Below are 11,886 nucleotides of genomic sequence, written 5' to 3' on the forward strand. Positions count from 1 at the left end.
TCTAGCCTGTGGCCTTGTCATCACTCAAATAGCCATTCCAGTATTCCTCTCATACAGACGTTATTCTGTTACAGGTTGGAAATAGTTTCCTGTCTGCCTCTAACTTAAGAGCATCAGATGGCACGTAGCAAAGAACTGGGCAGATTCAGAACAACGTGAGTTTCAAACTAAGCAGAGCACAGAGGGACTGGATGTGTATTCTGTGCCACAGGTGTGTCCCTGTTCCTGTTCTTGGCTTGAAAGTAGAAAATGATGGAGCACAGTGCAGGGAGGGGATGGTGTCTCCTACATCTGGGAAACACATTTTCCATGCAGCTCTATAAAACAGGTGATTTTAATGGTTACAGGAGAGCTTTACATGCTTCCTATTTCCCTACAACAGACTACCACACTGACAAAGCTGAACCCCATGTCACGCAGTTAGGTATGGAGAATGCAACATGTGCATGTTTGGAGAACAATTCTCCTGGCAAAAAGATGAGCTTTTAACTAGACTAGACATTTTTTTTCTCGGTTTTTGCTGTGTGAATAAATATAGGAGTAACCGCACACAATTTCAGACAGTCTCTCCTGGAAGGTATACTGGCGCCTAAAGTATTTTCTGCTGGGATTTCCTGGCAATATTTGCAAACCTCTACGAAAAATTCTGCATTACACAATGCAGAATCACTGTCAGGATTACAGCCAGGACACGTGTTTTGTATTTCTCTGCAATGAACTCAGTTCAGTTTTCTGTTCCCATAAAATGTGAATTCATGACCAGTAGGTTTGTTTGTAATCTAAAGCCAATGGTGAGCCGCATGTTGGGATCCACGTTCCATTCAGTTTGGATGACTTGCTTGGTTTAATTTTCTAAACAATAAACTATTAAGGGCTGTTCTTTTTGCCTGTGCTTTAGCACACATATTGAAATAAAAACACTTACTTGCCCGTGATGACAGGGAGACATTTCCTGTCAGGAAGAAATAGACTGACAGCTAACACTAATTATCCCTATGTAACTTTGCTCTGACCTTATAGAACCACACAGTTTCCTCCCATCGTAAACATTCAGGCCCGATGAGTGCATCCCAACAAGCAAGCTCCCAGCTAAGTACAGCCTGGGGATCCAAACCTCCTTAGATTTAAAAGAGGTGAGACGGACGCTTTTATTTCCTACATTACAAGTGTTATTTAAACACTTCGGCAAGTCTCTCTCATGGCGGTCCCATACGCCATTCCTGAAGGATAAAAAAAAAAAATCCCTTGGGATTCAGAGTGGCCTCATGCGAACTATGGCTGGAAACCTTGGCTGGATATCATGACATTTTCACCAAATACAACACAAAGTCCCCAGGGGAGAAATATGATCTGCCAATTCAATGCCAAGCCACGGCCATTTATCTCTGTCTCTATCTATCATTTTTTATGTTGCGTTAAACTGGGGGTTGTCAATTGGCAACTTTAAGTCCAGCTTAGGATTGTGCTTTTCATCACGTACTGGTAATTCACTTTATAATCAGTCTGGCACACTGTTGTAAGAAAGATTTCTGAATTACACACTCATCAATTTTAACTGTAAAAGTAGCAGATTATTTTAAACTGACTTTCATCCATTCTTTATGTCCTCACACAGCTAAAATTCGTTCTTTACTTCTCCAAAACACCCAACTTGTCGTATCTTAACATGGTGTTACAGTTTCTGTCTAATAACAGACTCTCAGGTCGTAGTTGTCGCTGCTTCCAACCGGCACATGATGTTTAATGCAAACAAAAACTAATCTCAACCAAATTAGTTTCATACTGTATTGAAATGTATGTGAACCAAAGGCCACCTGGGAGGCACAAAAATGCTTTAAAACATCTCAACTGTATAATGATCTAATATACAGTATTATTCCTAATCAGGCAAATGTATGTAAAACATTGGGATCCTTGAATAAATCGGGTTTCCATAATCATAAATAATAATTCAGTCATTCATCTGATCAAGCCAATATGTCTCACCTGATTTCCTTTTGCATACAGTTTAGAAATAGTGTCAGACGTCTCAAAGCAATTTAGCCCATTTCATGCAGCATTCAGGCCTTAGATTATTATTTGTTATTAAGACTGTAATGTCTTTGTATCCCGACTGGTTACAGAGAAAAAAAAAAACAGGCTCATTGTAATGAGCTAGGGTCCTGATGGAAGATACATACTGCTTCATTGTTCTAATTCATCCTAGGGGAGAGAAAACAATAACCATTGGAGCACAACAAAACCGCAAATCTACCTTTCTGTCTAAACACAAAACGAAATCCTTTGCCAGTGATCCAGTCCTTTCATTAAGCTAATAATTGGGCATAGCTGAGAGACAGATGGCAACGCTCAAAAGGTTTTCAGACAGCTGCGATTTTGGAGGATAAGTGTCTAGTCAGAGTGAATGCATCATGTTCTCTTGTCAGTGCTGTATGAACAGCCCACAGGAGGAGAGGAATGCAGCTCATACAGTGCTGCTATTACCGGTCTCCAAGAAAGGGCATGGACGCCAAGTGCTCTCTCCCTCTCACTCTTTCTCTGTACCACATGGGGCTCAGCCGTCTAGGTAAACTTTCACACTTCGATGAGCAAAAGTTCTGATCCACTGGCCGGGGCTAAGCTTAAGTAAGCATTTCTTGTAGAACGGAAAGAGGTATCATGGGAATGTGCCCTGGCCTTGAACATAAGGATAACAGGATCTTTCCTCTTTGAGGAGAAAGTCTTGGCTGGTGAACACAAAACCTGTGTTCTATTTTTGTCATTCAGGTAAATAAACAGTTTTCACCTAAAGGTTCTCAAAAATGATCTACAAAGTGTCAGGCCAAGGAAAGTGCAAGTAGTTAGGTTAATGACCTACATAATGGCATACACGTTTATTTGACTGAGCCTGGCTTTAATCTTAAAGTAAAGCAAGAAACAGTGAGATGGGACATGGAAAAAAGACATGCTTACAACCACATTTGACCTCATTCAGACTTTTATGCAAGGGCAGCACATTGTGAGGCTTAATTCTGTTGTTTTTGAGTGCAACCCAATCTGCCATTCCTGAATCTGGAGATTTGCACAACCCTGGAAAGCCAGCATTCAGCATATGAAATGTGAAATTAACTTTAACTCAAGTCATTCTCTGTGTTCCTTTCCTGCACGTAAAATGATGAAAGGGGGGCGTCGGTATCTGAGCGCATAGCGAGCGGTGAGACATTTTTAAAATGTGCTGAGTTTAACAGACTCGCAGGCATTTGCCTTTCACGGATGGGCCCGAGCCTTTGAGCTGTGCCAAAACTTCGACAGTGATTCGCACTGCCAGGCTGTACAGCTGAGAGCTCTCCTTGAATTGCTTAAGCTAACATAAACCCTTTCCATCCTGACAACAACTTTCACTAAAAGGGAATGTGGTGGAAACATTTGGAACCAGTTTGCATAAGAACAAATTTACAGGAAAAAAACAACACTGGACGAGTATTCTGTTTGTATGTAATGCAGGGGGGGCTAAATGTGTGTGCTTTGCTAATTTTCCAGGTTCTAAACAAGTTGCCTTAGCTTGGCCACCAAAGTTAGTCATAGGAATGGAGGCAGCCTCGTCCCCCAAGCAAATTTTTCATCACAGCAAAGGGAAGGAGAGAAGCCAAGAAGGTGTTAATCTGACCATCAGTACTAATATGACTACAGCTGTTACAGTTCTGGGCTTCATCAGATTATTGCGTAATAGTTTAGAAAGGCAGTATTCCATCATTGTCATTAAACCTCCAAATAATTTTTTTTTTTTTGGCCAGTAGTGGCTGCCTCAATTTGTCTGCCGTTTGGTGTTGAGCAAGTACTGTACAGTGGTGTTTCAGGGCTTGAAAACGATGCTATGAGAGCAGTCAGACTGAACCAGACAGTGAAGCTGTGGGGCCGACAGTGAGACAATAAGCTGAAACCCACTGTAAATCCCTGTAAAGATGAGAGTGGAGCTGCAGATTCAGGTGATAATTATTGATAGATTCAACACTCTGAGCGACCCCTTTCATATTGTCACATTGTTTTCACATTGTCATGTCACATGTGGTTATTTATAAAGGTGTTGCTTGTTGCTGCTTTGTGTATACCTGTTTCGAATGCTGCCTTACAGGTGATTGATTGTGTTTAAAAATGGGGGATAACAGCAAATGCATTCAGGCTTTCTCTCCTGGAAGGGGTTCATAGTGTTGCACTTGGTTACACACATGAAAAGTGGCATGAAAAAAAGTCCAAACCCTGGCTTCTTTGTCACTTCTGCACAGCTGGCTTGAACGGCCTGGGCTTGAACGTTGGTTTGTCGGTTTTGGAAAACACATCTGTATACAGTGGGTGTATGTATATGAGAAGGATAAACACACACGCACACACAAATATCTTTTAAGACCAAATACATGTCATTAGCTGCTCAGTTGTCACACATGTAACTCTGTCTTCCCTTCATTTCTCAGGCCTCAGCTAAACATAGATGCATGCTACCCAACCTACAGTTACTTTTAAAGATTTTCCAGCTTTAGAATGCATTAGAGTTTTAATGTAACCACAAACAGCTTCAGTACAGAAGTAGCACTTTCGATATCTAAAAGCCGGGGAGCCCCCAGACATGCAGACATTCCTTTTCACCTAGAATAACAAATACCTTTGTTGTTACTGAGGTGTGTACTCCATGTGCTTGTAATTCGGCTAACCAAATTTGAGGGATGGATACACAAAGGACTTGAAAACCCAATTGCTCACAGATTTGTTAGTCGGACATTATTTTGGCTGCCCACAACTAAAATAGAGTCTGTGTGTGCTTGTGTGTGTGCGTGTGTGTGTGTTTCAAAGTTACCGTAATTGATAAAACACACCGTTTCCATAATGCCGTGTATTACATCCGCAGAAAAAAGGCTGCGTTTTCAATTACACATGTCAGACCACAGGCACTTCAGCCGTAGGATGTGGCATGACGTCACCAGCACTGGGCCAGGAAACAATTTTGTAGTCTCGTCACACGTCATTGTGAATGAAGAATAGCTTATTTATTTTCCCTTAAAAAAACAACAACAACAACCATATTATAGGAAAAAACAACTAATTTAATCTGGCGTATGTCATGCAGTGCTCTTGTCAGGGGTAATGATTAAAGTGGAGAAAGTCGTTTCCTGTAGAAAACATTCATTACTGACAGGAACACACACCTAGTTTAACTCAACATAATGTGCTTAGGGGTTAATTGTTTAAGTTTAAGAATGTGTTTTAAGGAATTTGTCTTTTTTTGGGCTTAAATCACTGTAAGCAGAAAGGAGAACATGGCATTTTATTATTTAAGCTATTATATTTTGATATTTTCTGCAAGGTTGATATGATTCAAGCATTTTCATGTACAGCCACATGCCGTTGCTTTGAAATGGCTCCTGTTTCTCTACCTGGAACGTGAATCGAAAGATAAGCAGTGAGTCGCTCCCCAAGTGCTTTGTTTGGCATCTGCGTGTTCTGCTCAGTGAGCTGATTTGTTTTAACAGGCTTCAGTGAGTGCTAAAAATAAACTGAAATCATGGGCTCATAAAAACACAGAAAAAGGACTGTAATTTGAAATTTTTGCTACTGGAAAACCAATTTTGTTCGGAGATCAGTTACTTAAACAATCAACTAGAGTAACAACCTTGAACATTTTCATACAAGCCCATGCCTTTGTTGTTTTCTTTCTTGACCAAGAGAGAATTTCCCAGGAAAAAGTTGGAAGTTTAGTCCGGTCTATACTTTTGACAGCTGAACACTGTCACAATTTATTTATTTATTTATTTTTTACTGCGATGGTCTCATTTTTCTGATGCCATTTCTCTCCTTTTAAAAAAGATACCAAAGTAAAATGGCCAAAATCAAAGTAAATACCCCAGTCTTAATATCTTTAATATGTTCACAACCAGAAATAATCACAATTTAAAACAAAGTTTTACGAGTTTGAGCAATATGAGGAATATTGAACAGTCCGCCCTGTCAGCTGTGTCAATACAAGATTCAGCCAAAATAGCTTTTGCTAAATAACTACAGCTGCTCAACTCCCACTTTCAGACAGTCATTATTTAAATTACTGGCTGGGTAGAATAATGGAATATTTGTAATACAGTACAAAGGATAGTTGGCTAGTCCTGACAACACTGCTGAACAGTCATCTGTTTTTTTTAGTACTGCCTAAGACAAAGACTTTGCATCATGGGAACTCTCTGCTGAATGTCCTGCTGTTCTGTTCTTATCTGTTTGATAGTTGGCAGAAAATTCCTCAGACACAGCAAAAAAAAAAAAAAAAGAGTAAAAAGGCAGACAACACAACACATATTTGGCTGAAACTGAGGCACGGAACCAACCTTGTGGTGATATAGTGACAATGTTCTAAGACATGATTACAGGCTTGGCCTGCCAACGGGGTTTGTTAGTTTGTTAGACTGGAATTACGGGCAATAGAGAGCGCTATTATACCGTATATAATGCATGGACAACCTTAGGTGGAGTTTCCTTTTCTTCTCTATAAAATGGTCCCGCTGACACGTCAGTGATGTCTGGGAGAGGTCACTGGTCACAGGGACGTTGGAGCAGATCATACCGAGTAATGGTGTTTATCCCACCCTCTCATAAACATTCACTAAGAAATATGTCCTACTAAGTGTCAGGAATAATGTCATTTTAAAACTTTATTAAATATTTCTGATATAAAGAAGCAGTGGATCCCTCTTTAGAAGACCTGAGTTTTTTTTTTTTTTTTTTTTTTTTTCAGTTCAGTTTTTCAGTTCAAACTTAATATCTTACTGAACAGATGGACTAAGGACACGTAAAACGCCGGAGAAACATTGTTTTCAGTTTTCTTTTTCTGACTCTTGTCCATTTTACTTATTCGGGCACCAATACTGTAAAATGACACTGAAAGCAGCTGAAATCATAGAGTCAAATCATGAACAGAGATTTGCAGCTGTTAAGACTCACACCTCAAGAACTACATGTTAAATCCGGTGTATACTCTGTCAGTAGTAGCTGTTCACACAGTCAGTCAGAAATCAGTGAAAGGCTCCTTTCAGATGGCTGGACAGTGGGGGTCTACGCCGCCCAAATTTTTGTAACTTTCCAAAACTGGCAAACCCACAGCCACGTCCGCTGTTCACAGTGACTGTCCAGGTGTGCATAGGTGAGAAATGGGCAGAGCTCTGCGTTCCTACTGTCCCTGTGCCAAACACTAGTAACAGCTTGTTCTTTTTGACATGGCGGATGACAGGCCATCGGCCCATTGTTCTCAGGAAACGTACTCAGGCCTTAACCCAGACTCAACATGATCCTACTAAGTTTTACGAGAAATACTCTGTATTTCTGGGCTTTATCTGGAAAAGAAATTTAAAAGAGCGGGGAAAACATGACTCATGAGGTTGATATTTCACATTGTTAACACATCATGAAATAGGTGTTTCCGTGAGTGTGTCTGACATTCTCAGATAGGCCCCCAAAATGATAATTGGTGGACTAGAGTGTTTTATCATTATGCCCCAGTCAATAACATATGGCTCCCATTTGGATCACATATAATGAGAGAAACAAAAGAACTTATGCACAACAAATCGAACTGTGGCATATAATGTGTAATTGCCTCATGCTGTGCGTTTTGGGCCGTGGACTTTCCTGTTTGGCTAGTGTTTCCAAAAAGTGTTTGTTTGTTATTTTCGTTCAGCTATTGAATGCACAGAGTAAAAAAAAGTTAAAAAAAAAAAATCCTTTTTTTAAAATCCCCATTTAAAATGGTCATTAAGTGAAATGTCCATCACATTCAGTCTGCATAGTCATACAAAGTTTTCATTTACCATGTCTAATTTAGTCCTAATCCTGTTTGTCAGACTTTGTATTTGCTGTCTGCCATGAATTTAGAACACAGTTGAGCGTGATAACTTGCCGCATCACCGTTCCCCGGTGATATGATCCTTCCAAGTTGTTGGAAGGATTTCACAAGCAAACATTTTAACCCTCGTAAAAGTTAAAGAAGTGGCTTCTGTGTGGAAGACACCCAGTTAGTCCAGACCAGAGGACAAAACGAGTCTGTGGAGACTGAAGGCAGCTGTTGTGCCCTGAAAATATACTGCCTTCTCCAGCAACATGCATCATCAGACAAGATACAGATTTCCAAATTTAGCTGAAGCATAAGGCCCACAGTACTTGTGACACCAGCACTGGCATAAGAAAAAGCAAACAAACATACATCTACTTATGTTGTCTGCACGTTTTACAAGATGAACTGTGACTCTGACAAAAGCTGCATTTAACTGAAATGATTTTAGGGTAATTTAGAGCAATTTAGCCGCAAGGATTTTCAAACAAGTCAATAAAATTGCAACTCGTCGGGGCTGCTTTGGAGAGCAAAAACCTATACATGTACTGTGCATAGGTTGTCTCAGCAGCTGAGCTCTCAGCTCTAAGAGCAGGTTGTGCTTGGCTCTGCTCCACAAGCCTTCAATTATCACAGGTTTACAACTGCTTCTCTGTTTTTCAGACTCATAATTACTTGTTTTGCGATTAAAATCAAATACTAATGGATTTCTTGCGCATTCTGATGGATAGTAAATCGCGTCTAATAACCGTGTGATTGTTCTGGTTTTCTTTTATGTATAAGCGCTAAACAATGGAAAACAAGTCAAACCACCAAAAGGACTCGCCTCCAATTGGTTATTTCTAACAGGCTGACATCTGTACATATAAAAAAAAAAGCCAGGGCTGCACGCAGCCAAGCAACATAAAATAAAAACAGGATTGTGACAAACCGCAGACGGTTCTTTTGTGTCAAGCTCTATCATGTAATTTTACGCTTCAACATATGTCGCGCTAGACGTATTCAGATTCCCACACAGGGAGCCACAGGCATGCAACCTGCTCCTCCTGTACAGTGGCGTTATTACATCTTCGCAAACATAATTCCCAGTTTGCACAACTGGCATGATGACAGCTGGGAAATGCAGCAAGAAGATGTGAGACTTAAAACACTTTGATCAAACTTGGAAGAGGAATAAAATGCTGAGTATGTGACAGTAAGTTGGGCTGTATTAGAGTTCGAGGCGACCCCCCCCAACAGTAACAGTAAGGGAGAGAAAGTTTTGTCGTTATTTACCTTTAGGAATAGACGCGGGAGCTTGAGGTGCATCAGTAGAGAGGACCGAAGTTGCAAACTTCATCCAGAATGAAAACACAAAACAAAACATGAGGTACTCCATTGCTGTTATAGCGCGTGTTCCCGGTCAGAGAGCGCTGGATGACCGACTGGACTATTCGCCTCCCAGACGCACAGCAGTGGTCAGGATCAACCCTGGAGGGTCGTAATGTTCGCTCTCGCGATAATAAAAAATAATATAGGAAAAAAAAAATTCGTCTGATGAATATCACGTTTTCTGGACAAGCGGTTCTTGAGAGACAGCTCTTTCTGCTCCAGGGAGGGTTCGTATAAGTACTGCAATTCAGGGAAATTAGAGCGCAACAGGCGTGGTTCCTTAATTGCAACTGCAGCCACTTGGGCTCCCGGTGAAGTGAAGTCACAGAGGAGAGAGTGAAGGAGGAAAGATAACGGTATTCACCCCTGACGCAGGGAGGTCCTGCGCGAAAGTGTGACTAAGCACAGCTGTATTTGAACCCCCCCCCTCCACCACCCCCTGGCTGTTAAATATCCCTCCCCTGGTACCCTCCCTCCCTGAGCACCCAGCCTCTCTCTAACCAACACTGCACCCTTTCTACCGTGCACCCTGCTCAGAGGAGGCTGTTTTCAGGCTCATTCATGGAAGAACTGGAATAAAACTACAAAATCACACTTTAAATATGCAATGTTCATTCAACATGTTTGAACTTATTCAATACTTGCTTTGTTTTATTCCTCATTTTCCCTTTGTTCAGATCACATATAGCTGTCCCTTTAATGCTCTATATGGGGCAATCTAACATGAAAACGACTCTATATCAGCAGTGGATCCCCATTAGCTACTGTTAAGGTAGGAACTCCTATTTCTGGGATAGATACACAATATTTTAATAAAATCCAAGGCAAGTACAATGAATCAACAACAGTAAAAACTAATAATAACAATAATAACAACAAATCCCTCTGTAATGATCATATAGTCACATATTCTGTAAAAAAAAAAAAAAAAACATGTCGTGGTCGGAGACAGTTCTGTAACTGGGATTTATTAGAAGTACAGGAGCCATCGGGTATTTCTTTAAACTTAAAAGCAATTTAACTTATTAAATGCGTAACGTGTGGTGGCAAACCGTTCCATATTTTCATTCCTCTTTATGTAACAATACACTGCCTTGTCTTCATTTTTGAGACAGGAAGGGAAAAACAACCTTATGAAGCATACCTAGTATTAAAGTACTGACCATTAGTATTAGGACATTTGGCTTTTTAGCCAAATGAAATATTTGTTATAAAAAAGAACAGGGAAACAACCATCCTGTCCCTAACCACAGGCCAACCAATGGTTCTGTGTGTTCTGATGGTGATGTTAATTCTCCTGTTGCAGTTCAGGGTCTTTATTTGACTCCCTTGACCACACTACTGGACAATAATCAAAATAAGAAGGAACTATTGATTGAACAATTCGGAAAAATGCATATTTAAAACAGTCAAGTCACGCATGTTCCCCTACAGCAGTGCACACACACACACACACACACAGACACACACACACACGAGGGAAAAATAAAGAGGAAAACATTAGCCAGACATTAAATCCAGCTTCCATTTACTGTCGGATTGTATCTGTGTCTCAGCTGACCTTGAAACCAATGCTTTGTCTCATTTGCGTCGCTCATTCCTTATTAGGAGTAACAGAATTGCCCCCTTTCTCAGCCCACTCGTGCTGGCAAACACTTTGCATGGCAGCTCAGCTGCGATGACTGCCAGATTGTTTTACTTAATGACGTCACCGGGTTCATGGTTTTGAATGTGGAGGGAGTAGAAGCAGAACTTTTTTTTTTTTTTTTTAAATGAGATAAACTGCCTCCCTCCAATGGGGCCCCGATGATCCTTGAAAACATAGAGCCATGCCAGGAAACCCAATATAAAGTACTTGACTTGGACTTCAGCCATTCCTTTTTTTGTTTTTTTTTTTTACTGTAATTCAGCATGCAGCTGACACTGAGGTGAGAAATGAGGAGGCACGTTTATGGGAATTAGAGTGTCATGAGAAAATCACCACTTTAAATCTTGCTGTCTGAACTGTCTCTCAAATCGAAACACATTCTACCAAAAAAGGCAGTCCTCCCTGCTGCTAAACCCAGACAAAGGAAGTTTTTTTAAAAAAAAAAAAGAAAAAGAAAGAAAAAATGGCTTAGCAGCTTTACTGAGGGATCAATCCTATTATTTGTAATCAAAGAGAGCTTTAAAGAATGTGTTATTTAATGGCTCAGTGACAAATACCTAACAGGGATTTTTGCCCTGTGGGTTAGTGAGGGAACTCTCTGCAGCTGGAAAATAGAAGTGTTTGTGGCACAGAACCTCATGCTGCATCTTGGCAGCAGGTGATAGGGAATATGCAATGTCTCGCTTCAGTTCTCTGGCTCAAGTCTGCGTACCCACTAAACATTAAAAAAAAAAAAAAAAAAGTTAGTGAAATGTCCTCTGGATTTGATTACACCCAGACAAAATGTCCAGAAGTTATATGAGGAGTTTAATATCCCATCAGAGTCCTATACTGGGAGACGTGATATACTGTAAAGTCTATATGAATCATGAGGCCGTCCAGTTTAGTTTTACATCTTTGGAAGTCAGGATTTGCAGACACGTTTTAGTAGCGCACGTAGTGGTGGCAGTGGCGCTGGTGGCAAATTTAAATACATGGGATATATATGCGGTGTGGGTGAAAATTACATTTAATTGCATAAAAATTG

General features: G+C 40.5%; 1 protein-coding gene across 2 annotated transcripts in view; it reads right to left on the bottom strand.

Moving 5' to 3' along the window:
* The window catches only part of plod2 (procollagen-lysine, 2-oxoglutarate 5-dioxygenase 2), a 29,339-nt gene extending 19,754 nt beyond the window's left edge, over positions 1-9,585 (bottom strand). For both annotated transcript variants that reach the window (XM_041066090.1, XM_041066089.1), the window contains exon 1: positions 9,116-9,585. In XM_041066090.1, the coding sequence (XP_040922024.1) occupies positions 9,116-9,218 (103 nt within the window). In that variant the 5' untranslated portion in view covers positions 9,219-9,585. The remainder of the gene's footprint in view (positions 1-9,115) is intronic.
* Between the last annotated feature and the right edge of the window lie 2,301 nt (positions 9,586-11,886).

The sequence above is a fragment of the Toxotes jaculatrix genome, chromosome 20 (genome assembly GCF_017976425.1).
Source record: "Toxotes jaculatrix isolate fToxJac2 chromosome 20, fToxJac2.pri, whole genome shotgun sequence".
Classification (NCBI taxonomy): domain Eukaryota; kingdom Metazoa; phylum Chordata; class Actinopteri; family Toxotidae; genus Toxotes; species Toxotes jaculatrix.